At 43.7% G+C, this 27,845-nt stretch overlaps 1 protein-coding gene and 1 long non-coding RNA gene across 2 annotated transcripts in view; both read left to right on the top strand.

Moving 5' to 3' along the window:
- Positions 1–22,536, top strand: part of LOC138511093 (uncharacterized) — a 31,211-nt gene extending 8,675 nt beyond the window's left edge. Inside the window, exon 4 of the mRNA XM_069626584.1 lies at positions 22,417–22,536. Coding sequence (XP_069482685.1) covers positions 22,417–22,536 — 120 coding nt within the window. The remainder of the gene's footprint in view (positions 1–22,416) is intronic.
- LOC138510139 (uncharacterized) overlaps positions 1–27,845 on the top strand; it is a 570,058-nt gene that overhangs the window by 142,597 nt on the left and 399,616 nt on the right. The window contains exon 2 of the long non-coding RNA XR_011280325.1: positions 23,087–23,345. This is a non-coding gene — a long non-coding RNA (uncharacterized lncRNA). The remainder of the gene's footprint in view (positions 1–23,086; positions 23,346–27,845) is intronic.

Raw genomic sequence — 27,845 nt, 5'->3', positions numbered from 1 at the left:
GAAAGAATTGAGTTGAGAGATTTTTGGAGGCCATTATGTTGAGAGGTTTGAGACGAAATGAGAGATAGAAGTCACGTTTGGCAGAGCCGGGATCCGAGGAGTTATTTTGAAGAACAGTCAGTTAGAGATCCGAGGAGTGTCTAGATCTTTTCCAAGTGCAAAGGTTTTTCCTCATGATTGGTTTCAGGGTCAGATGGTAGGTGTAAACCATGGCCATGGAGGGGAATGTTTAGGAGTGACTGTAGTAAGTGGGATGCAAGAGGAGACAGGAGTGTTAAGAGCAGCATTAAAGTTAGTGAAGGCTTGATCTGTGGATGGAACAGAGCATTTTGCATTCGAGGAGAGGGTGTGATGTAGCTCAGACAGGTAGATAGGGAATTCAGAGTTGGGAAACTTTCGCTTGGTAATGGAAGTGGTATCGGGAGAGAGAGGGCTGGAAGTAGGAGTAGAGATTGAGGCAAAGATGATTGAATTATCAGAGGGAGAAAGAGCAGTGGAGCTATTATAGGCGGAGAGTTGAGAGGAGGTGATAATACGGTCAAGGTAGTTCCTATTTAAATGGGTGGGCAGAGAATGGACAGAAGAGAGCCAGTGGGTAAGAAGACAAGAGATAAAGTCAGTGGATAGAGGAGTGGAAAGAAAGGGGAGGTTAAAGTCAGCAATGACAATGAGGTGATGATGGGGAGGAAGAGAGTCAATTAGTTGGGTGAGTTTGTCAATACATTGAGTGAAGCAGGAGAGATATGGGCCCAAAAGTCGCAGCAAGCCATGTGCAAAACAAACCTTGACAGAAGATGTCACAGAAGGTGCCGTATATGGCATGGCACCACCTGGCAGCTATGACCACAAGGAGTTATGACACTGCCAGACTGGAAATTAAGAATGAGAGGTCAATGGCCAGCAAACAAGCCTCCTCAAGGATATGGCTTTGAGTCTGGAATGACATTCCCCCTCTTATCATACTTAGCCCCCACTCCTGAAAGGGCATTAAAGCACATCTCTCCAACTAACCACCATTGACTCCGAATAAAGAGTTCCCCAGTTGCCAAATTCGATGGGTCTGCAATTAAGCCCGCCCCCTAACTTCCACATTCAGTATAACCTCAGATTCCCCCAACAAAAGTACTTAATGTTGACTCCGCCTACCCTCTTGTACTGCATACCATGCTGCCTGAGTAAGTTTGCACTGAACATGAGTGTGGGTGTGCTTTTTGATCTAGTACATGTACTGAAGTGCATAGGTGTGTGTTTATATTTTGTGAAAAGAATGTTCCATGGAGGGTTCCATAGAGCACGTATCATTACTAACTGACACAGCATCAAATGGTCACAATATGTAAGATTTTAGGAAACCTTCAGCAGTGCGGATAATTGACCCACTACATCCTACAATATATTATACCACTCCTGATAGCACTTACATATTTTGATGCATAATTATCCTCCTGTGTGGGTACGCTCCCCACACCCCCAGTCTAGAAGTGCATGGCAGACAGTGTGATGGAAATTCTGAAAGTTACGAGCCATTGCTGTATTTCTTTAATGGTATATCCAATGTCAGAAAAGGCTCTTTCAGCTTTGCACTCATCTCTGGGCCAATGATTTTAGGTATTGTACAGTACTAGAAAACTGGAGAGGTCATCGGGGTCAAGTAGCACATAATATGCACTACACAAAGCATAAATGCAGTCTTTGAAAGGGGTGCTTTAAAAAAGCCTGACATTGTAGCATTAGGGGGTCACAAGGTGCTCGAACATCTGAGGTTTAATTCTTTCATATGGTACCATGTTGAGTACAACTGTCAAGTCTTTGCAGCTTAATAATCAGGGCCACTTGGTCTCTGTCTCCTGGGTAGGCAGAAATGTCCCACCTGAAGCGTGCAAATCAACATCTTGAAAGAGGCCAGAGGGCACCAAACCTCATTGCATTACCAGGTGCATTGCAGGAGGTTAACACACGATCCCATAGCTGCTGAGCACCCCAGAGATATTAGAATCATGGGATCAAGTGGAGGGTACAGGCGGGTGGATGCCATCCCCCCACTTCTTTCATAGAGCACATTGATATGCTAATTTCTGTAGACTTTTTTTAGGACTTGACCCCTGAGCATAGCTTGTGAGAAAGTACACCCCGCCCTGAGACATCAACCCATGAGTCACGACAGGGGGCTTGAATGCTTTTTGGTTGCCGTCGAAGGGAGAGGGCAGAATTGCAGCATCTGAACACTCCAGTGCACAGTGACTCTTTTTTACTTACTATGTGTTCATTTTTGAGACTGCCATCAGCCTCCCCCCATGCTGTGTCAACTGCTGTGTAGGGAGCACAACAATACTACTTAATTTGCTGAAATGTAACAAAAGCAAAGCATACGTGCTTTTTATGTGGTTGACTGTTTTTTGGTAATACCATTACAAAAAACACATTCTTTACACGACGCTGCAGCTTTGGGAGATGATGTCATCCACCAGCGGTACAGCTGGGGGTAATCCTTCCATGGGTCAAATCCTCAATGTTCGGACCACCGAGACGATCGGTGCATTTTCTTTTCCCTCTTTCCCCTCTCATTTCTCTGCCAAATTCATTATGGAGCATGTAGTCCTAAATAAATCACATGATAGAAATGCAAAAATTCAAGCCCCCCTAGTGTTGCTCTATTAATAGTGGCTCACATTTCAATTCAGCAGCTTGTTTAAAATGTAGTATATTTTAGAATGACAGTGCAATGATTCAAAAGTAAAGTCCTTGTTAAATGTTAAAGGTATTTGTACCGCGCGCCGTCACCAATGGAGTTGGTCCCCAGGTGCTCTGGCGGGTCTGCAAACGAGAAGGTGGGATGGGTTAGTAGGTGAAGCAGAAGTAGGACAGTGAGAGGAGTGGTGTTCTGTTGGCAGCTTCAACTCGGTATACACCGGGTGCTGAGCTTGGGTGCGAGTATCGGATCGATGTCAGTCCTCGTGTGCTGTTGGTGCAGTTTATGTGTTGTTGCAGTGTTGTGAAGTGCGTGCGGGTTGTTGTGCGAGAGATGGTTGTGTGAGCTTTTTGAGTGAGATAAGTCTGCAGAAGTGCTGAGTTTTTTGTTAGTGGGTTCTATGAAGTTTAACATTCAGAGCTCTGTCCGAGTGTGGCGCTCACCAATCCTCCCCATCTCATCAGGTTGGGCAAGGGGTTACGCCTGGCAGGGTTTTAGGTTTGTGTGAGGCGCTCCCTGCGCTGTTCTAACGCGCTCTGTAAGTGTTCTAATTGCTCCTCGCCGTTCTATTCTAGCGAGCTCTGTAGGTGTTCTAATGCTGATGTATTGATTAATGTGGGCTGGGTGTCTATTCTCCTCCTTGGGTGCTGGAGCTAGTGTTGTGGTCTCCTCTCACAAACGTTTTATCTAAATGTGTCTGCTGGGGATTTGGATATGGTACGGCCGGGAGGCAGTGGGTGAGTCGTTTAAGGGCTTTCGTCTCGGTCTGTGATCAGTCTATGGTGGCCTCCTTTTGTGGCTATTTCCCATAATATCTTATGGTCTGTCGTGGGGTCCGTTCTTTGGGTTCTGTGTATGTCCATTTTGGAAGTGACCGAGGTCGGTGTTATTTTCATTGTTGTTTAACGGGGTGGGCATTCTAGTGCGTCGCTGTTGTGGTTACACTGTGAAGAGCCATGATTTGAGGAGTTTCCTGAATGCTAGGTGGTTTGTTGTGTTCCGTATATTCTTAGGTAGGTCATTCCAGGTTTTCAGTGCATGGTGAGAGAAAGAGGATCCTCCGAGTTTTCTTCTGTTATAGGGTTTTGGTTCAGGCGGATGTCGGTGCTTGATCTCAGTGTTCTTGTTGGTTGATGTAGGCGTAGTTTATCGCTTAGGAATTCTGCGCATGTTTGTGTATTGCTCTGTGCATGATGCACATGGACTTGAACTTTATTTGCTGTTTTAATGGTAGCCAGTGTAGTATATTTAGCGCGGGTGTGATGTGTTCTCTTCTGGGTACTTTGAGAAGGAGTCTGGCTGCTGCATTTTGTATGCGTTGTAGTTTTTTTAGAAGTCGTTCGGGGATGCCCAGGTATAGGCTATTGGCGTAATCTACTCTGGACATGATCAGAGCGATGATGGTAAGTGTTTTGTTGGCGAACAACAGGAATGGTAGGATCCTTTTTGCTGCTCGCAGGAGGAAGAAATATTTCTTGAGAAGAGCGTTTACTTGTGGATCTAGAGTGAGGTTGTTATCCATCAGGACCCCTAGGTTTTTTACAGTTGATGATGGTGCTGATGTGGTGCTGAGCTCTCTTGGCCAGGGGATGTAGCTGATGTCTCCTCCCTTTTTTGAAACAATCATTATCTCTGTTTTGCCTGGGTTGATTTTGAGGTGCTTGAGGTTCATCCATTTGAATATATCACAAAGGCAATTCTCTAGTGTAGTGTTTTCTTCTCGGGTGTCTTGTATGTTGAAGATTATTTGAGTATCGTCGGCGTAGTTGTAACATGTGAGGCCGTGTTTTTTGATGAGTTTGATTATTAGGTACATGTAGATGTTGAATAGAAGTGGGGAGAAAGATGATCCTTGTGGTACTCCGCACGTGGAGTCTCTAGGTTTGGACTTAAAAGGTTTCATCCATACGGTTTCGGTTCTGTTTGTTAGGAAGGATTTGATCCATAGTAGGGTGGTGTCTGTTATTCCTGGTTCTTCTAATCTCTTTATGAGGATGTTGTGGTTGACTGTGTCGAAAGCTGCGGATAGATCAAGGAGAATCAGGGCTGTGCTGTTGTCCGAGTCTGCGTTCGTTTTAGGTCGTCCCATATTGAGAGGAGAGCTGATTCTGTTCCTCTCATTGGTCTGAAACCAACTTGTGCCTGGTCTAGTAGGCAGTGCTCTTCTATGAATTCTTGGGTTATTTTGTAGACGCACGTTTCTAGCAATTTGGCGATGTAGGGTATGTTGGAAATGGGTCTGTAGTTGGATAAGTCCTCTACGTTTCCTTTTGTGTCTTTGAGTAGCGGCTTGATGTAAGACGATTTGAAGGCCTATGGTACTTTACCTGTTGAGATTGAGAGGTTGAGGAGATTCCTGTGTTATTCCATGGAGGTTCCTTGTTTGAGAATTGTTTTGTATATATCCGGGGGGCAGGGGTCTTCAGGAGAGCCTGATTTGTTGCTTTGGTTTACCAGTTTGACGAAAGTCTCCACTGATATTTCTGGGAAGCTTCGTAGCTTGTTTGGATGTTCCTCGTCGGTGTCGATGGGATTTGAGGTGTGATCGCTTGCTCTGTTTTGAATGGTGTGTTGGATGGAAGTTATTTTGTTTTTGAAGTGGTCCCCTAGGTCATCGCAAAGTTTCATCGATGGAATGGCGTGTTGTTGCAGCCCGGTGGGTTTTTTATTTCGTTTATGATTTTTGACAGTTCTTTTTGGGCATTTGGTGCTCTGAAGATTCAGTTGTCGTAGTGTTTCCTCTTCGCTTTTTGTATTTCTTTTTTATATGAGCGGATCTGTTGCAGGAATTTCAATTTGTTTACAGTGGTGTTGTTGGTGCTCCATTCAGATTCTAGTTTTTGTTTTTTTCTTTTCAAGGCACTGAGTAGTGGGGTGAACCATTTTGCTGTTGTTTTCTTACGTGATGGGGTGAAGGGCTTTTTTTTGGCAATGTCATCTAGAGTTGTTGCGATCTAGGTATGGAGTAGGGTAACTTTCTTGTCTAGGCCAGCTTCCTCCATGGTTGTTGCTTGTGGGTTGCTGAGTTCCAGGAGCTCGGTTAGGTTCGAGTTTTTTATGGTTCTCCAATTTCTTTTCATCATGATCAGTGGTTTTTCTTGTTGCTTCTTTGTTGGAGCTGTCGTTGTGATTATGAATGGAATGATGAAGTGGTTGCTCCAGAGTATTTGAAATGGGGGTGCCGTGGTGATGAGATGCTTGTTGGCGAAGATTGCATCAAGTGTGTGCCCTGTTGCGTGTGTTGCTCCTTTGACTAGTTGTTGTAGGTTCATGGCTGCTAGTTGGGCAGTTAAGGATTTTTGTGTGGTTGTGGTTTCTTCGTTGAACCAGATGTTGAAATCTCTGAGGATGATCAGATGGTTGTACTTGATGGCTAGGATGGTGATTGCTTCTGTGAAGGCGTCTATGAAAGTCGCATCGTAGGGTGGTGGTCTGTATATCAGTATGAATTTCCCGTTTGTTTTGGGGTTTACTGTCAAAATAAGGCAGTCCTAATGGCATCTTGTCAAAATAAAAGGGCCTATGCTAAAAATAAAAACTATTGCCAAACCTTACAACTAAATACCAAAAAGAGTGTGGGATGGGATTTGTGTGATAGGATTCACAAGAAAGAAAGAAGGGTTCACAAATGATAAGTCAGGATACCCTTTGCCATGTTTTAAGGATTCACATTTATCAATGTTTAGTGGATCTTCCATTTTGATGACCAGTTGCTCCTTGTGGATGATCGCTAGTCCCCCCCTCTTTTGGATTTCCCGTTTGCTTGGATGCATTTGAAGTTTTCAGGCAGGCAGTTGTTGAGGGTGGTCTTGTAGTTGTCATCTAGCCGGTTACAAATAGGATGTCTATGCCTCCTTCTGATAGGAGGTCGTACATTTCGGTTGAATGTTTGGACATTGACCTTGCATTTATTAGGTTACAGTGGATTCTCTGGGTGTGATTTTGTTTTGTGGTTATTCGTTGTTCAGGTTTGTAGTTGTCCGTTTGTGGTGTTTCCGCATTGATGTTGGTAGTATGAAGAACGGCGACGGCTGCTTCTTCATTGAAGCAGTCCTATAGGTTGATAACAGGGCTGATCAATCCTGAGGCTTCTGCTGTGATGATGCACGGATGAAGATAAGCGATGGCTTCTTCTTCATTGAGTTCGATTGTTAGGTTGGAGGTATCATTGTTGGTTGTCGGGGCTTCGTCGTAATGTTTGGGATGTTGTGGAAATCGATGAACTGTTCACAATTTTATAAAAAGCATTGAACAAGAGCTTCCAAATTAGCTCCCATGGATGCTCCATTTCTCAAGTCAGGTATGATATGATATGATAGTTTATTTATATAGCGCCTATACACAATGTGTTTCAAAGCGCTTCAGGGCAAGGGAGGAAACAAGGGAAAATTACAATGACATTCTTACAGGCCATGAACATCAAGAATGTGAAATAACTATCATACTCGGCCTGGCAACATTTAAGATAGTGCAAGAGCTAAGACACAGATAGGAAGGAAATGGGAAACAGACAGGCGACTACCATACTAGGCCTGAGGACATTTCTGGTAGAGCCAGGAAAAGATCTTGGGCTACGCTAATGTGGGGACTGTCGGAACTCGGGGCTAGCTAGCCTTTTGGTTGTAGCCCCTTAGATTCTATCTGGGGCTACAACCAAAAGACCTGCGGCTATATCCCTCTTGCCCCCCCCCCAGCAATGCCTCTGCCTGACGACATTTAAGATAGTGCTGGAGGAGGGGAGGAGAACAAGTATGAGAAGGGGGAGGATTCAAACAATTGTTGTTATCATACTAGGTCTAGGGACAATTCTGATAGAATAAGTGCGTAGAAAAAAGTAAGGGAGGGCGGGAGAAGAGGAGAGAACAGAGAATAAAACAATGAAAAGAGCAGAGAAACAGAGGGGAGACCGAAAACAGTTGCAGAGGTCAGTAAAGCACATAATGTTGCAGGCAGCAGAATGTAGGAAGGAATCAAGAAGACGAAGGGCACAGCATGGTTTAGGGCCAGCCTGAGTACGAAATCCAGGGGAGGTCCAGCGTGAGAGTTGAGAAGGTGATGCACCAAAGTCAATGTGTCCATGTGTCAAATCCAAGCGTTAGCAACAGGTCGGTGATGGTGAAACTATAGTGAATCAGGACAACTCGTGCAGTGAAAGGTGTAGGGGGGTGAAAGAAGGAATAAGGGGAAAGCGGGAAGAAGAAACTGGAAAAGCATAGGGGGAGAGAAAGGAGGTAGAGAAATAAATATAAAGCGCACCGCCAATCTTGAAACTGCATTTCTGTGAGGTTCCAATACATCTAAACTGAAAAACTGCAATGTTCAGCCAGTGGGTCTGGTCTGCATCACTGTTCTCATCTCAAGCAGTTCCTAATATGGATTTTAGGAAGCAGTGTTAGCCTTTTATCCCTTGAATGGCCCTCAAGGCACCAAACCATTAGGAAGCTCCTCCAACATGTTTTCCACTCTTTTCTGAGCTGGTCCAATGAAGATTTTGAAAGAAACGAGGGATGGTTTTCTGTCGTGGAGTTATTGCAACGACTGCTCACCTAACATGGAAGCACTTACTACCTAAAGAAAACAAGAAAGGACTCCTGTTAGGTGACCACCTGATGCTCAAATGCAATCCTTCCTTAAATATTATAACATACACTTCGAGAGTTGTTGTTTATGTCACAGAACTTCAACCTCAAAAGGGAAGCACTTACAAATATTTAAAACGCAGATGCCAACCTTGAAGCTGTATTTCTGTGAGGTTCCAATACATCTGAACTTCAAAACTGCAATGTTCAGCTGGTGGGTCTGCATCACTGTTCTCATCCAAGGCGGTTCCTGGTATGGGTTTTGCAAACATCTACACTGGAGAACTTGGTGACTGCCCCTGGGTGGCAGTGGTGCACTGTATAAATCAACATTACCTAACATAGAATAACTACCAAATCCCTGCTAATGAAGCAGGCACAAGTGTGTGCAAGTTTAAGGCTCACAATAGCATGTTTGGGGATGGCATTGAGTAATCACTCTGCAGGACATGGTCAAAACCGTTAGCGTGGGCAGCGCAGTTTGCGTCTGGCTCAAGATAGGAGAGAGATTGGAGGAGTGGTGTTAGTTAGATCTTAGGCCAATCAGTGATGGAGAAATAAAGAAATACATACATTAGAGTGTGCTGGCTAAAACAAAGTGTCTTGTATTGCATCAATGGATGGATTGCATTTCGGCTGACATTACACATATCAAAAGCAAGTCTTATATTATTAAAGCATTTTACAAGTAGATACAAAATTCTGTTCATGGGGGACCTGAATATCTGAATGGATAGCCCTTACAACTCCTCAACTATCTTCCTCCTGGAATACGCCGAGGGCCTGAACCTCACACTCCTACCCTTGACTCCAACTCACAAGGGAGGCCACGCCATCCTCTCCTTCAAAATCTCTCTCACAGCCCCCGGAGTATTTCCTTTCACTTCAACTGACTCTCTCCTTCGCCTGACCACACTTTCCAGTGATGCCAGGATAGCTGGGCCTACCACGCAAGACAGGGGAAACCCCAACCCTTTGTAACTCATGAAACTGATAAAACCCACAAACTTAAAGAAACATATACATCCTTGGTGGGCAATGAAAAGCTCACACACAGACACAAATCTACAGTGCCTCAAGCAGAAGATCAGCAGGGCTCTCGGACCCTGCCACATGTCATTGTGAAACCATGAAAATTCCCAACCAAAACAAAAAATCAAATGGTTCGATTGCGTAGCTAGTGCTCATCAAAAGGGCCAGCTGCAAGTTGGAATCAAATGGTGCACAACTCAGAAAGACAGGGCAGTAAGCACCAAAGAGGTTACCGGTTGGCCATCAACAGGAAGAAGAATGCCTTGCTACAAAACAGCATTTCACATGCCTGCATCTGATATCTTTAAGATTACCACTACACTGAGCAGTTCTGAGCGGAGCAAAGCAGAGGAGAGCCGTTGGAAGTGGCTGTCTGCTCAGCGCTGCTTGATGCCCTCCCTACGCTGATGGGTCCGCTCCTCTAACACTGTCTGCCGGCTCCTTCCTGCATCCTGACGGCGTCCTCGCAGCGTTGGAGAGCCTCAACACCTGTCTAGTATTTCCTTGTGCGGCGATCGGGTGCAGCAACCAAGGCACCCCCATCCCTGGGTCGAGGCCCCCGTTTTATACCTCCGTTGTGGCTGCAGGCTAGCTAATACCCCAGATACTACCCCTGGCGTCGCTTGCAGATCAGCTGCATTATCCACCATACATGCCGCTGGAAAAACTGAATACCCATGGACATCACACTATTGTTGTTTTCTTCCGCTTGGAGTGCCATTCTTGTGTTCTGGGTCCTGCCCAGCTGCTGCATTTTCCTCCTTTGGAGAAGTCTCCTGCTTTTGGTCCGAGCCTTGTACTTTTTCCATCATTTCTTTTCATCTGTGCTCACCCTGCCACCCTCCCTTTTCTCCCGATCCTAAGCAGTTGTTAGCTCGGGTTTTGGTCAAGATTTCTTTTTGGGAGGAGGGTCACTAGGGGTGACTGCAAGCAAATTGCTTTCGAGTCTCTAGTGTAGCCTTGCTTTGCTTTTCGGGCTTGGTCCTTTTTTTCCATCTTTGGAGCTAAACTGCTGGGGCGGCATTGTTAACCTTTCCACTCACCTCTTTTGAGGTAGTCAGCACCAGGAGGCGGCCTGGTGTCTCCTATCATCACAAGCGAATATGTGTCTGCTACCGCTGCTGTTTGCGCTTGGACTTTGGATTAGGGCACTGGAACTTTCACTCTCTGCTTTTTTGTCACAGTTTTTCTGTAGATTTACTGGTATCCAAGCTGTTATTTTACCATCATCAGTCACCAACCTCGTTCCATTACTTTTGGACCTTTAAGTTCACTTTCTATGGCCATTCCATCGCCATTTACTGTTGCTGCTGTGGGTTTCACATCATGTGTCTGGTGACTGGTGCAGTCTCGTGTTTCCACATGACTGCTATTCCTTAGGATCCCCTTGGACATCTGTAGCTTTGGGTGCCCTATTCTATGGGTGATCCCTCTTGAAAGGCTTTGATTTCCACTATTTTATTTCTGTTTGTGGCAGATCATGTGCCGACCAGTCATTTATTCGCCTATTTTTTTCCTCTCTATCTTTTTCTCTTTCCTTGTGTCTTGTACTATCCCATCTAGGATAACCCATCGCACTTCTCTAGTGCTATATTCTGTCGGTCCACATTATGCCTCTAACTTGTCTTGCCCTCCTATTTCCTCTGATGCTTCTCCACAATTCCATTTTGCTGTTCTAAATTATCGTTCTGCATGCAATATATCACATCCAATTCTTGATTTTTTTCTTTGTTCTAATCTTCGTTTCCTGTTTTATGTAGACTTGGATCACTCTGTATAACTCTGTAGTTCCAGCCTTTCTTCACACTGCTTCTACCTCTTTCTCCCATGCCCCCTGCCCAGGCAGGCGCTGGGGGGGGTCAACAGAATTCTCTTTAATTCCTCTTGGACTCTTCTATCTTCTCACTCTTATCTTCCTAGCTTTCCTTCCTTTGGATATCATTATTCTTCTTTCTCCAATCCCTTCCGTTTCTGCTCTTGTTGTCTACCGCCCCCTGGCCTATCTTCGGATTTCCTTGAACATCTTGATCTTCTTTTGTCTTATCTTCTCCCGTCTTTGTCTCCTTGTTTTCTCCTTGGGGATTTCAACTTCCCTGCTAATAATTCATCACTTCCGTTATTACTCTCTCTTGGTGATTCTTATCATTTGCACTTTCTTACTTCTCCTTCTTCTCATCAGTCTGGCTCTTGCCTTTGTAGAGGAGCAGCTGAATGCCTCTGCAGGAAGTTCCACCCCCATCCTTCCTATATGCTAGAAGCTAGAAATCACGACATGCACAACACCAGTGATGGTGCCGATTCCACGGAGAGCCTTTGATAAAAGGTATCCATTGAGAAAACACTATCTGATGTATCCCTGTGGAGATGACAATCTCTTGGAGGAGATCACTGAAGGAATATGAAGATGAGAGGAAGAGAAGTTGGTGACATCACTAGAAGCAAGCGTAACATACTGAGAAGAGTGGCAAAAGAAGAGGATGTATAGATTTTATGAAATCTGATGACGAAATGAAGAATCGAGTAAACTTTCATATGCAGAATGAAGATTGCATGTGTGAAGAGCACTGCAGAAAATACAAGCCATTTCATAACTGTACAGATGCAGCAACGCAAGTGGACTAAGTAATCTTAAAGGCTAGCTATATATAGTGAATAGACTGAAGGATGTGCCGCCATTATATAGAAGCTGGACATCGGTGTCACATATTTAGTAAGCTCAGACCCACGGAGAAGGAAGGATCATAAAACTGTGACGCAGCAACATGAAGGTTAAAGCATGGAAGGCCTGGAAGAACTGTCTGGCCTGGTGTCAAAGGATAAAGTAACTAGGAATTGGTTACCTATCTATAAAGAACAGAAACCATGAGATGCTGAATTATCTCATGTTAAGGTACAAAGAAAGAACACCATGAGTGCTAAGTTTATTAATTGAAGACAATGAAATGCTGCAAAAAAACAGTCTCCTGTCACGTGAGCCAAGGATGGAAATAAGAGGTGGGCATGCTGATCTAGACTTGAGATAGCATGTGTCTGTACTCCCTTTTATTCCCAGGAGCAAGGATACTTTGCAAGGCCAAGTTCAAAGACAATCTGAATGGCAGAAGGCATGAGAAATGAGAGATGTTGGGCTAATTGGGTGGGGAGACATGTTCAAAGTCCACCCACTGACACCTGGGATACCAACTTACGTGCTGCTAGTGAGACGAATGTTCCAGAAGGGTACAAACGTGCCAAGCAATTATAGAGGGCGATATAACGAAGGGCCTTATAGTTTGAGAGCCAATGATATATTGTGTACTTAATAACTGTTGAAGATTACTTGAACTAGGGGTGGGCATAAGTTGTCCACCTGACTGTAGAGACCAAATCGAAACCTGCCCCTATATAGAAAGTATACCTAGATGTTCCCTTTGAACGTATCACAACCCCCCATAGGTTTTTCTTGTTTGCCACGTAATATGGCATCAGGTATGATGAGTTTTTAGTAAATAAATGTGTTTTTATGCAAAACATTTGAGAGCTCGAGTGAACGTCCGTTGGTGTCCATTGTAACTCCCTATTTTAGACAATTGATAATAAAACAGTCGGAAGAGACCTTTTGCCAATTTCCTGAGTCAGTTTTATTATTTGTGCAAGAGTTATTCTGCATCCCATCCATGCAAGACTTGTTACTGATTTAAGGACCCCCAGGGTTCACCTTGACTTAATTTTTTCCTCTTCTTCGTCTCTCTCTTCCGTTTCTTCTTCTCCTTTCTATGCCTCTGAACACCTACTGCTTTCTTTTTCTCTTTCTTCTTCTGTCCCTCCTGTTCCCAGTTCTACCATGTTTATGCACCATAAATCTCCTCCTTTGTCTCTCCTTTTTTTTCTCTCTTCTTTGAGTTCTTCTCTTCCTCCAATGTTGTCCTTTTCCTCCCTTTCTGCTGATTTAGCTGCTAGTACTCTTCACTCTTCCTTACAATCTGCCTTTGACTCCACTTTCCCTCTACATTCTTTTTCACCTACTCACAAAACTTCCCAACGTTGGCTTATATCAAGCCTTATTTCTCTCCATTCTAATGTGCTTGAAGCCGAACGGCTTTGGAAAATCTCTCATTTTTCCTCTCATCCTACTTCAATTTCAATGTTACACTCTTCCTTTGATTCTGCCCTACTCACAAAAAAGAAATCCCATCTTTCTGAAATCACACTTTTTCTATCTCATTACGCTTGGTGTCTCTATCAGCTTCTAGACAATATTCACGCTCCTAAAGCTCCGGATCCTTCTGCCTTCTCTTCTCTTTCTTTGTCTGATTTCGCTAACTACTTTACATCTAAAGTATCTAATCTTCCCTCTTCTTCTTCTCCTTCTGCTTCATCACTGTACTCTTTGTTGTCGATTTCCCTTCTTAGAGACCTTGATACTTCTGCTCTTTTAACTATTTCTCTCTTAGCCTTTCTCTTCAAAGTTCTTGAACGGGCTACCTTCTCCCAGGTAACCCCTTATCTCAGTCTTCACTCTTTTCTTCCCCCTTGCAGTCTGGCTTTTGTCCCTCTCACTCTACTGAAATTGCACTTCTTCATGTTTTTTATTCCCTACTCACAGCTCATCAATCTAAGCCTTTTTCTATCCTCATTCTTCCCAACTTATCTGCAGCTTTTTATACTGTGGATCATTCCCTCCTTGTCTCCTCTCTTTTCACCCTGGGTATGTCTGGGTCTGTTCTTAATTGGTTCCATTCTTATCTCACGCAACAGACTTACTCTGTTACCTTGGCTGGACATTCTTCTCCTTAACTCTGTCTTCTTTATGGTGTCCTGCCAGGTTTGGTGTTGGGTCCCCTCCTTTTATCTCTCTACATTGCTCCTCTTCCTGTACTTATTTCTTCTTTTAACCTTTCCTTTCACCTTTACACTGATGAGAAACATATCTTTATTTATTTTTCTTCTTTTGATTCTGACCTACAATCCACTGTTTCAAATTGTCTTCTAGCTGTCCAGAATTGGATGTCTTCTCACTTCTTACATTTAAATCCCTCAAAAACAGAGGTTCTGTTATTTCACCCCTCTACTATTTCTCCCACCCTTCTACTCCTTCTCTTTCCTTTCCTCCATCTACTCTTTCCTTTTCTCTTTCTGCGTGCAATCTGGGCGTCATCTTTGATCCTTCTCTTTCTTTTTCCCTCCATATTGCCTCCATTGCTCGTTCCTGTAATAATGCAATGCGTAGTTATACAAAAGTGAGTCTTTGCCACTAGAATCAATAATGAAGTACAAATCCACCAACCTGTCCCGGCGCCGCATCTTTGTAGTATATGAGAAGCCTCCTGGTGAACCTTTTCCTATTTTAAGGCTTTAATAGCCAGGATGGAATGAGCACTCCAGGGAAAGAAAACCCTGTCAGCTCCTGGATGTCGCCTGTTCTTTCTGTCGTGTAGTCTCAGCGTTGTTCAAGGGAAACAGCACTTCTTGCACAAAAGATGGGGAAAAGGTAAGATATAAGCAGGGAGAAGTAGTAGCTATGAGAGATATGATTGTGACATAGGAACAAGAAGAAAGGTGTAATACCCTCAAAGTGGAAGGCAAATCCCTTGGCGTTTGATCATTCCTAAGCAATGTTTCACCCTGTTGATGCTGTCACAAAAGAAAGAATGCCGCCAGATGCAAAGGCTATTAGATGTTTATGTGGGAAGATGCAGAAACGCAACTCTACTACACGTGATGTTTACCAGGTGTGCAGATTCCATAAGAAACCCTGTGAAGGTTAGCTCTTGGCAGTCGTAGCCGATGAAAGATTTTGGCTTCATTTATAAACATGGAGGAGGAGATATTATGTGCCGTGGACAATTCAACATGAAAAGCCCTGCAAAGTAGAACGTATTGTGGAGGCAATGCACGTACCGGAGAGAGATTGGTTTCACTTTCACGTACGAGCGTAGACACGACTCGGAAAGAGACGCGGTTCGGGTTGTGGGCTGCTAATTGTTTCTAATAGAAGGAGGGAGAGGGAGAGGGATTAGGAGACACAGACGATATTAGATAGTTAACAATAAGAGAACCTAGTAACAAACTTATGGAGCGCTGGTATGATAGAGTAGCAACGCGCCTGAGCGTTGTCTGAGACGTCTGATACAGTGTTGCCAACTCCTCAGTGAAGAAAGTAGCTATTGGCTCCCCTAGAAGTCGCCAGAAGTAGCTAGATGACGTCACTGCCTAATTTGCATAATTACCTCCTCTTTCCCCCTGCGATTTATGGCTTTTACTGCGGCCCCCTCCCCTTTAACACCTCCCTTTTAAGTTATCAGTGTGTTTTACTGTGGCCCCCTCCCCTTTTAACACCTCCCTTTCAAGTTATTAGTGTGTTTTTACATTACTCCCGTTAGAAAACGGGCGAATGACAGCACTTTTTTCAATTGGTTTGGAAACTTGCATAAATGAGCAAGTCTCCAAACCAATTGAAAAAAGTAGCTAGATTTCTCGCTAGCCGCTTTTTTATGAAAAAGTCGCTAGGGGGGCGTACTTTCTCGCTAAATATAGCGAGAAAGTCGCTAGGTTGGCAACACTGGTCTGATATGCCAGTCTCTGCACAGTGGGCGGAGCCATGGGGACCACTGTATGCTGCAAGACTGGAAGGCTGCTGTAGTTGATCCCCACCATCTTGGGGGACAAAATGGAGGAATCACGGAAATGTGACTAACAGTGCCACAGAGACCACCGTCTCTTATGGGACATGACAGCTCCTGTCGCTGTGCTCTGTTTAACAATCGTCGTGCTCGTGCCAATATTTTCATGCCACTAAATCTGTTTTTTTCCCCTGGTTTTCACTTATATTGATTACTGCTCATCGTTTTTACGTAGTCTTCCTGCTTGTCATCTTTTCCCTCTTTGTTCTATCTATAATTCTTCTGTTTGTCTTCTTTTTTCTTTACCTCCCCATTCCTCTATCACTTCTTCTTTACTCTCAATCTCATGACTTCCCTTTGAATCTCGTCTTTTGCATCATTTTCTCTTGATTGTTTTTAAGTCTACTCATGGCTTGGCCCCCCTCTATCTTTCTTCTTTACTTTAGTTCTATGTTCCCTTGCGCTGCTTGAGATCTCAGAACCTACTTCTTTTGACTGTTCCTAAACCACCTTGTTCCTCGTCTCGTTTTTGTTTCTTTTCTCCTTTACCTCCTAAGCATTGGAATGTCCACCCCTTTCGCTTCATTCTTCTTCATCTCTTTCTATTTTCCAAACTAATCTTAAACTTTATCCTCTTGAATCTTGTTTCTTAAAAGAATAAACAAACTTATTTCCGTTTCCCTGTTGATGTAAACCTGTATTCATCTGTTTCATTTATGATTGTACTGTTTCTTTGATTCTTTTATTGTACAGTGCCTTTGGCGAAAAGCGCTTCGTATATTTTATAAAATACAAATACAAAATACAAAATAACAAATGTCTCCTGCAGAATGTGGCTCCTTCTCTCTTGCCCTCGAGAAATCTGCTGACAACTTGTCTTTCACAATGTGATGACTGCTGTTTCCATCATCATTGCTTCCCAACCCAGATGTGACCACCCTGCTTGCACCACGCTGCCATGCTACAGCACTTTCCAATGTTTCAAATCTATCTCCTTGGGAGAAATCATGAAGACAGTTGCCAAGCTAAATGATTCATTGGAGCAAACTCTTCCATGGCTTGCAGCCACAATTAATGAGGGCATCACCACCCTGGCATCATCAAAAGAAGTTCTCATCAACAGTTCACTTAACATCAGTGTTCTCCCAAAGGATTTGAAGTCTGACACTATCTCAGACAAATGTCTGAAGATCCCAATTTACAGACGAATTTCCACCAGATTTCGAAAATCCTTCCATAGGAAAAATACTGGAGAAAGTCGCTGCTCATCAACTCTTGGGTTACAGCAAATTGAATAAACTTCTGCACAGTAACCAGTCTGGCATTTGACCCTTTCACAGCACTGAAACAGTCCTGTGACACGATAGGTAAGGGCTTCGGTCCACCCTGGGCTCTAATGCCCCTGCTCTTCTTGTTGAACTCTCTGCTGCTTTTGGCAGTGCCACTCATCAAATCCTGCTGCAGACACAATGGGCATCGAAGGCACTGCTCTTAAACAGATATCTTTGCTCATGCAAGTTGGAACTGCTACAATCAGATGGGGGGCACTCTGTACAGGGCTCAGTACTATCCCCATAATCCATAGGTGGAATCCCTGGGCTCGTTTGCGGAGTCTTTCCAACTCTATGCTGATATTAAATTCAGAATACTAAACCTTCAGACACAGACCATAACATCTCCCCATGCATAGGCATGCTACAAGACCGGATGATTTACAATCGCCTCTTCATGAATGCGTCAAAAATTTAAATCATCTTCCCGGGCACATGGACCCCCATCAAACACCTATGATTGGAGCAAAAAAAATGTGTTTCTTCTTTGATCACAAAATGTCCTTCATCAGACAGACATTTTAAAGAGGTACCTAAATCCTGTCACTACTTCAAACATATCCTTCCTTTGCTCAACACACAGCGGAAGGTCGAAGTGTTAGGAGTTACGATACTGGCTGGACTTGCGTTTTGTACTAGCATGTGTCTTGGGCTACCCAACCATCAAATACAACTCGTGCAGCTCATTCAATACAAGGCAGCAGAGTTCATTCTACAAAAGAAACCCATTGCCTGCATCACGCCAGCCTTGAAAGCTTTGTATTAGCTCCCACTGAAGGAAAGGAGGGTCTTCTAATCCTTACGAATCATGCACTAGGTTCTTCGTGATATGGTCCTCATCTACCTTAAGTCTTTCATCAAGAGGTATATCCTGCAGAGGGAACGGAGATCGTGCATAGCTAGTAGGCTTTCCCTGTCCACTTTTAAGAAAAAGAGACTAGATGCGCGCTCCTTTGGGTTTGTTGGGTTATTAGACCTTTGGAACAGCCTACCCATGAACAACAAGATGGAGGAAAATCCTCAAAACTTCAGAAAGCTGCAAAAAAGGTTACATTTTCAAACAGGCATACCCGCGAGTCAAACCCTCGCTGTAGCACTTGAGTTCTGTTAAACATTGCAAACTGTGTGGCCAGGATTCGCCTTGACCTCCCGGACACCCAGCGCATGGCTTCCCCTTGCCGCCTCACTTCTACCAGATGGTGTTAATTGCCTCCCCTGCACTAGCAGAGCCTCGCTCCTCTCCATATCTCTTGCTCCCTGGCACTTATTCTGGCCTGAATGCTCTAGGAACTGTGACGCAGCTATCATCTCTTTACCACCCCTTGTCTATGTCATCCCAGTCCCACAACCACCCCTACCTTTCGGATATAACAGAGAAATCGGCACATTGCGGTTGATACTTTACAAATCAGCAATACATACATGAATACACTGAATAGATGACAATGCCTATCTGCTCAAAAATAGTACTGATAACAAATCATCACAAGTCCACTGCCAGGAAGTAGACAAGAAGGCACACCGCTCGCCATTGATTTCCTGAAGGAATACTGCAAATCATAACACTAAGGGCCGTTATTCACCTATTACTGCTTTTAATCTCCAGGAAATCAGCAGGGGGCCATCCCGGCTGGGACTCTTTTCAGTGCTGTGTTTTGCTTCAGACTTTGTAGCATTTGGCCGTAGTGATCTGAAAGCTCAATGATTGCTTTTGTGATTTGCCGTCCGGTCGACATCAGTGTCCTGCATTACCATAGCACAGGAGTTTGCTTGCAATGCCCTCTTCATTCTCCAACCTCTGTAATAATGCGACATTGCAGATCATGCAGTTTCTTGCACTCCACTAACACCCATGTACCCACCTCTGACACCATCCCACCTACTACATACCACTCTGAGGAGCTTCGACAACTGCCGCAAGATTATCAAACAATGGAAACCTTTGAAATAAGTGGACCAGTGTTGCAACTCGCAACATTCCCCAGCACTACCTTCGGTAGGCCAACTATCAGTTGCACAGTACCACATTCCCTTTGGTGTCCACTGTTGAATCTGTGCACCTGACGAGTGGTCACGCCGACGTGAAACTAAAAGAAATCCGTCCCCCAGGCCGTGAGGAGGGAAATAGCCTGTGGGTTGGATTTAAGTTTTGCGCGATGCCTGCTTCGCAGGGATCGCACAAAACGAGGTGCCAAAAAGGACAAGCTATCTCATCCTTGGCACTGCAATCATAGTGTCAAGGACAAGATACCTCATCCTTAGCACTTAAGGGGTTAAGGCTCCCTGGTCTAGGCACAGTTGTCAGACCACACGGTCTACCCATTACAGGTTGTGCAACCAGGAACCCTTATGTTTTTCCTTGACTTCGTTTGTAACGTTTGTAATCTTCACAGTGGGGAACTTCCTGGTCTAGGCACTGTGGTCAGAGCACACTGTCCACCCATCACAGGTCACGCAACCAGAAGTTCTCTTACCCTTGTTTGGCCCCTTCATAGGATTTTCTGCCCCAGGCTTCTGACTTCTCACACTTGTATTCTCTTTGTTTTGCAGAACACTCTTCTGCATCATTCTTTTGCTTTACCATAGACTTATGGTTCTTTCTCACATTGATGGTTAGAATACTCAAGTGATTTTTTAATTCTCCATTTGCTTTCTCTTTGCTTACAGCGCTGCTCACATACAGTTTGACATTTGATATGTCTGTTTAACTCAAAATGTACGTACGGTATTCAATATTTCGTGATTGTACTCAAATAGCACTCTCCATTCAGTTCGGTATTCAATATAGTTCATATAAATTTAGAGTTGTGGGCCTATACTTGCCTGCGGTTCCCTTGGAGCGCTTCGGTCTTCCTTTGTCCTCTGCCACTCACCAGCTCTTCGCCTCTCACTTCGGCGGAAGTTCCTGCTCCTCCCACTCACCTTCTCTGTAGCCAGGAAGCAGACCAACTGGGTTCTTTGTACTCATCAGGAACTTCTCTGCACATGCCGCCGTTTAGGGCTCCCTGGTCTAGGCCCAGTTGTCAGACCACACGTTCCACCCATCATAGGTCGCACAATTTTTCTTGACTTGATTTGTAATGTTTGTAATCTTTGCAGTATGGAACCTCCTTTTCTAGACACTGTTGTCAGACCACATGGTCTACCCATCACAGGTAGTGCAACCATAAGTTCCCTTAGCCTTGTTTGGCCCCTTTACAGTCTCTTCTGCCTCGGGCTTCAGACTTCTCGCGCTTGTATTTTCTTCGTTTTGTATAACACACTTCTGCATCAGTCTTTTGCTTCACCGTAGACTTACGGTTCTTTCTCACATTGATTGTTAGAATACTCAAGTGATTGTACAATTCTCCATATGCTTTCGTTTTGCTCACAGTGCTAATCACATACAGTTTGACATTCAATATGTCTGTTTAACTTCAAAAATGTGTTCAGTAATCAATATTTAGTGAATGTACTCATATAGCACTTTGCCATTTGGTTTGGTATGCAATATAATGTAGTTCCATTCAAACCGTACTTTCCATTCAGTTCAGTATTCAAAATAGTTCATAATCATTTAGTATTTGTGGGCTGTTACTTGCTTGTGTTCTCCTCAGAGTGCTCCTGTCTTCCAAGGGCCTCTGACCCTCACTGGCTCTTCTCGTCTCCGCAGCGGCTGTTCCTGCTCCTCCCGCTCACCTTCTCTGTAGCCAGGAAGCAGACCACCTGGGGTCCACATACGCACCAGGCACTTCTCTGCACATGCCACAATCCAAACTGGATGCAGATTGAATCCCTTCTGCTTCTCAGCTGTTTGGAAGCTCCATCTGCCTGCCTTCTGGTACGAGGACTCCTGGTCCTGCAACCACCACACGACTCGTTCGCTACAGTTCCTGCAGGTCATCCGGGATGGTTGCCGACTTTCAGACCTCCTAGTCTCGATTCACCACAGCTGTTATACTTCCTTTGATTTCTTGGGTCTCCTCCCTTTATACACCTGAGCCCTATTAAGAGGCTTCTGGTGTGAGTCATTGGCTTGTCTTGCCTGACCATAATTAACCCAATCAATGGGATATGCCTGACCTTCAATAGTTGATGTCTTCATACCCATCTTCTTTGTCTCAGTACTAGAGCGGTGTTTGTAATAGGAAGTGTATATTGCTCCTAGTTGCTTCTTCCTCTTTTCAGTACTTGTGTGGTACTTACGGGGAAGAATAGGGCATGAATGGAAGTAGCCCATGAAGGCTGAGGGAAGGGAGGGTAAGTCAGTGTTAGGGAAGGAGGATACCATGTCCCACCCTTAAATGACTCATCTTCTTCTGGAAATTTTGTGGGAGTAGAGGGGAACTGCCAAATTGGGATCTACAATGGGAAGTGTATGATCCTCTTGGTGACTGCACTTTTATTCTGCTTCCAGAATGGTTTCTGGGATAGGGATGTAGATATTGCTCCCTTCTGTTCTGTTTGAGTCCTAACATTTTGTAAACCCGAAGGAGGAAAAATGATACTGGGTTTTTCCAATAACCCATAAACATAGAGGAAAGGTGGCAAAGGTCGTTCCCATGATGTATGGAATACTGTGTCTCACCCAGGGGCATTTCCCCCCCAATCCCTAAGGACCCTCCACTCAGGTGATCCTCCCTCGCTTGTCCACCAGCAGGGTTGGGATACAAAAGTGTTGGCCCATCCCTGCCCCCCCCCCGTGTAAAGGATCCACAGGGAGTAGAGGAGAGAACACCCTCAGGTTTCTCACATATGTCATTTCCTTATTTTCCATTGTCGTCTGTGTTACTATCGAATGCTGATAGATGCACAGTAGCTCGAGAACATATCCATTGTATAGATAGATCATTGAAAGTGGCTGTTAAACAAACTATGAAGGTGTCAAAGACACAGAATAAAACACAGGTGGATGTTTGGGTGTACAAGTTAATTGGGTGTAAACATTGTCTAGTTTTGAGAGGGTTTTGTTTACTAAGCAGGATGTGACTGCAAAATATCTTGAGTTTTGGCCGTCTTTCAATGAGCTTTATGGTTATGTGAAAATGTATTTGACATAATACCGCCTGATAGTAAATATTGGCCTAAGCACATTCGCATTGCACTGTAATATCGCAATGAATGAACCTGAAACAGGCTAGCTATGCCGCCCTTTTGATGTGTCTGCCATTTTGATTGCTTCCTGCTTTCTGTTCCATGTTCAGAATTTGTGTTTTCGGCTTCAAGAGAGCAAGATGAACTTTGTGCTGCTTTATGATGTTAACATAGATAAGAATGTTGAAATTGCTAAAGTGGCTTGTTTATCCTACAATGAAGAACCTTGAAGCTAGACAAAAAGCTGTGCTAATCAGTAATTTAGATACCATCTGTCCCAACAGTGCTTTCACCGTTCAAACAGCAAGGTAAAATAATAAATAGCTGAACGTGCTCTTCTGCAGAAATCCTTGTTTTCTCTCTTTGGAACTAACTGACTTTAAGCTCAAGAACAAATGGTAGACAAATATAAGCAAGTAAAATGAGGAATGTTACCTTGTGTCTTGTATTTGGAAAACATGTGAATTGTTTGATGGAAAACAGCAAACTATGCAAAGAAGTTTGAGTGTGAATTAGTTATGTAGTTAGGTCACGAACCCTAGGTTATATAATACATGAAGAGGGGTTAGACGATGTGTCCAAGGCTGTGAAGAATTTGTATAAATATGTGTACTTTTGGAATGTTCAGGAGTCTCTCATCTCATGGTGTCTGCTTGCACACATTGCGGGGTGTTGAGAACCAAGCAGCTGCTTGTCTAATAAATATAATTGTAATTTTGACCATGTGACTGGCATATTTCTATTATGTGGTAGTAAGCCTTTATATTTTTTATCTTTCAGATGGCACCCGAATAGAGACCTTCAGGATTGATGCCACATCGCTTGGACAAAGACGAGGCCACCGGACCGGAATCGTAGAGTGACAGGGCACACTGCAAAGTGAGACGCGATTCCTCCGCAGTACTGCACACCCGATCCCTGGACGCTGTGCAGCATTTAAAGGGCATCATGATGAGGGTCCCCGTATCAAGGCTTGTTTGACAAAAGCGCCAGCCACAATGATTGATGTCCATTTGGACCTTTTGTTGGTTGAAATCAGGTGAGATGTGCCATGATTCATAAAAGTCCTGATATTTGTTTGGTTGTAAGTGTTGTGAGAGCATTGGCCCTCACACATAAATGTCTCAATATCCAGGCACCTCTCTACCTGGCAAGCTGCATCACACCTCACACTTCACTCTGTCCACTTAGATCGGCTCAATCAAACTGCCTTACTTTACCTAGATTCAAACTACAAAAAGCGGGGAAGGGGTCTAGCTTGTCTACACTAGCTTCTAAACTATGGAATTCTATGCCCAACCTGCTGAGATCTGAATCCTCACTTCATTCCACTCCTTTAAACTCAAAACCAAACTGTGGTTAACAGCTACTATCAATCCTCCGACTGCTTAGTCGGCGCCTACGTCGACATCTACATCTGCGACAACTTGTTCTTGTATATGTTCTGAACCCTCTTGTACAATCATCAAACCATATTCCTCATTTTCATTCATTTTACTGTATATCTTGTAATGTTTATTATTATCCTCATGTATTATACTACAGACCGTTAACTGTATCACATGCCTGTCATTTACCTCATTGTACATTTTGTAATTGTAATTATTATTTTCATTGTGTATTATATGCTGTACTTTACACTGTATCACATGCCTGTAACCAAAAAAAATAAAAAACATAAACAAAGCGCCCAGATGCCCCTGGGCCCGGCGCGCTATACAAAATAAAGAAATACAAATACAAATACAAACATAGTCAGGTAAAACAGTGATTTCGATATGCCTGGGAAATTGTCAGCCTGTTTTGCAGTATTTTTCCACCACAGAAGACAATTATAGAACATAGTCAACCAGTGCCACCAGAAGGGTCGCCGGAATATGAAATGTATTGTAAGTATGGCCTGGGAGCTAGCGTATTCAATTCTATTTGGCACAGACAGACCAGACATGTCCCCGAACTTCAGTGGCCAGTTTATGGTAGTTTTGAAATTGCCACCTAGAGCATTTAGAATCTGTATTGTTGAGAAAAAAAGGCTAGGCCTGCAGCATTTGATGCCGTTAGAGATTGGAGAAAGGAAGCTATGCAGCGACTCAAAAGTAGAGAAAAGCATGTGCGTAGACACATGATGAATGCTGAGAAAGCATTGTTGCATGATCAGCAGAAACAGTCAGAATTCATTAGAGGTATGGACAGGACTTTCCAACTAGATGTGCAAAAGTTATACCCATCTCAGGATTTGCATGCATCAGATGAGTTAATCAATAAATTATTGAATGAGCGTAGAATTAATTCAGCTACAAAATCATGATATTAAAAAAAGACAATCACAAGGTCACTGCACCGCCTCCTTATGTGCCTCCTCCCGTTTTTGTTCCTCTTGTTCTTGTTCCTCCATCTGCACCCATGCCGACAGTTGCCATTCCCATAATTTCGTCTGCACCGGCAGTGGTATTTCCTCTGCCGCCTACTATCAAGAGTTGCATGAACTCTCTTTGCCAGGTGGTTCTGCTCCACCTGTAGTGGTTGAAGGGGCAGGAGCTGATTCAAGAATAGTGACTCGTAATACGATAATTAAAGAGAGGAAGAAATAATTGTATACATGGCCTGAAAAGTACATAGAAGAAGGTGATGAATCGGCTACTTTGGTTGCGATTTCTGACCAAGGTATTCCTGAACAGAATATTTTGATAGAACGGATGGGAATGTATTTAGTTGATATATGGAGTGATTTGACAGACATGAATGTCCCACAGGGGTTGCGGGATTTGAATGTCCTTGCCCGCTCAAGGGACACTGTGGTGAAAGTATATGAGCATGTACTGAAGGTATTTGAGTTTAAAAGGGATCTAGATCGGTTACAGAAAGATGAGATGGATGAAAATGGACGACAGGCTTCATATGTGCAGAAGCAATTTCTTTCTCCATTGAAACCAATGAGTGAAGGAATGCGTATTTGCACAGGAGACGCTCTCAGATGGATTTCGGATTTTTCAATTTCTCCCATTGAAGTGCATGACACGTTTAGTCAGTATGCTCCGGTAATGCAAAGGAAAGTGTTACAGGTATTGGATGTAGCAAGAATATCATTAATAGGCTCCAAGTTGTGCACAACGGGGCTGTTCGAATAGTAGTTGGACTGACCCGCAGCAATCATGTTTCTCAAGCAAGAAGATCTTTGCACTGGCTTCCCGTGGCATCCCGAATCCAGTTTTGGCTACTAACAATAACCGTGAAATGCAGGCTCGGGCTAATGCCGAACTACCTTCCAAGTCTAATATCGAACAAATCAAATAGCCGCCCCCTGAGATCTAGCTTACTAAACCTAATGAACATTCCTAGGAGCAAATCTCAAAACATGGAAAAGGGAGCCTTCTCTACAGCGGCTCCAGCAGCCTGGAATGCTCTTCCATCAGACCTGCGAGGTCACACACTGCTCACTAGCTTCAAGAAGAAATTGAAGACCTGGCTCTTCGCATAGATCCCGCTCTAACGCTCGTTCCTTGCCCTGAATTGATGTATGCGCCTTGCCCTTCATTATGATCCTTCTTTAGGTGTTTTTTTTGTTGATGTTCGTGTCTTGTCTGCGCCCTAACGCCCACGGGTTCAAGGCTGCACGGTATAAATGACGTAAAGTAAAGTAAAGGTGAGAGTTGAGTATTTACAGGATGAATGTATGAAAAAAAGGTATGTTGTCCCGCAGATTTGATGGTTATTTATAAAAGAGCATTCTCACCCGATACTGCATTGACTTGTCACTTGATTTGGCCTTACTGCTTAATAGACGTTCAGATTTGCCTTCTTGACAATTGCCAATGAGGGAGGTTCCTCAGACATTTGTTCCAAAAGTAGAGATTCCTGCTGACGCTGTAGCAGGAACACCTGCCTCCACCATTCCAGCACATTATATCTCACAGTTTGTCCATGTCCCGTTTTCTAGACAGGAAGTGAATATCATTAGGCAATCAATTCCAGATATTAGGAAGAGTCCAACAGGATTTTACAAAGAAATGGAATCTGTCCTGCATTCGTCAGTTTTCACGATGGGTGATATAGATTCGTTGTTTCCTGTGATCCTTCCTGCTGATTCATGGAAGCAGATTAGAAATGTAGAGGATCAGGCAGATACATGGGATGCCTTAGTACAAGCAGATGGGGAAAGGGAAGCCTGCGAGAAACCGCCACAGGTGATACTGATAGTGACTAAATTAAAAACTCTGGTACCTGAAAAGAGAATTATATGGGATAAACCTACGGCTTGCATGCAAGGGAAGTCAGAGAGTGCAACAGAGTATTTTAACATATTTGAGCAAGTATTTTCAGATTTTAGTGGTCAATATTTAAGTACAGAGCCAGGAAAGAGGTTGTGTGTTGACAAGTTTGTGTGTGGGTTGTTGCCTGAAATACAATCACAGATTATGACTTCTGAGAGTGCATGGCAAGCGAAATCACAATCCGAAGAGTTACATATGGCCCAGTATTATGAACACAGGGTTAATACAGAGAAGGATAAGGTGGAAAAGAAGAAGGGAGACTTGAAGACTAGAGTCTTATTGCAGCAAATAGCTAGAGGAGCTAGAGGTGGGAGTACACAGCCCAGAGGCCAATTTACACCACAGGGTAGCGCACAAGGGGGTCCCGTACACATAATCCAGTGTGCATATTGTAACAGGAAGGTCATTGGCAAGCACAATGCCTGCTCCTTCAGCAAAGATCGAATAGTACATATGGCACCATGGGTAGATGATCCAGAGGCCGTCCTGTCCTGGGATAGGGGGTCCTGGTAGAAATCAGTTTGCACAGAACCAACAGGCACCACCACAAGATAATCAGCAACAGAATCTTAATAGTTTGAATATTTTTGTTAATTCTTCGAATGCCTATTTTTCTGAAGATTTTATAACTGACGATATACTGTTCCATTAGGACAGCCCAAAGCAGGGTCTGGAACCAATACCTATTCCCGCTGATCAGAAAGGGCCCTACGTTGAAATGAAGGTGGGGAATAGGGAGTATGTCTTTTTAATAGATACAGGGGCACAGAGTGTTCTATTGATCATCCGCGGGTTCCAGATATTCCACTGTCAGGGCAGGCCAACATTTCTATAGGGTTCTCTTGTACACCAGTGGTTAGTCCAGTCTCTCGGGCGGTACCAATTTCACTGGGACCATTCACTGATTCTTTTCCATTTCTATTGATGACAAATTGTGGCGAAAATTTGTTGAGATTGAATTTATTGAAGAAATTGAATGCTGTGATTTACTGTTCTCCAGATGTGGTGTACTTGACGATTTCACCCCAACAATCTTCCGTTTCACAATTTTTGTCTATGCCTTTGCCAACTGAGTTGAAAAAGGTTCCCACATGTTTATGGGCAGTGAATGATAATGACGTTGGAATTTTACAGGTTGAGCGAGTTAAAATTGTTTGGAAACCAAGTGTTAAATTGCGGCGTATTCCGCAGTATAAGATTTCTGTCGAAGGTGAACAGGCCTTGAAAAGTATTATTTCAGATTTCATGCACCGAGGTGTAATTGAAGA

Source organism: Ambystoma mexicanum, chromosome 6p (assembly GCF_040938575.1).
Source record: "Ambystoma mexicanum isolate Mex_15411 chromosome 6p, UKY_AmexF1_1, whole genome shotgun sequence".
Taxonomy (NCBI): Eukaryota; Metazoa; Chordata; class Amphibia; order Caudata; family Ambystomatidae; genus Ambystoma; species Ambystoma mexicanum.
The sequence above is the reverse complement of the archived record's forward strand: the minus strand, read 5'-3'. Positions and strand labels throughout refer to the sequence as shown.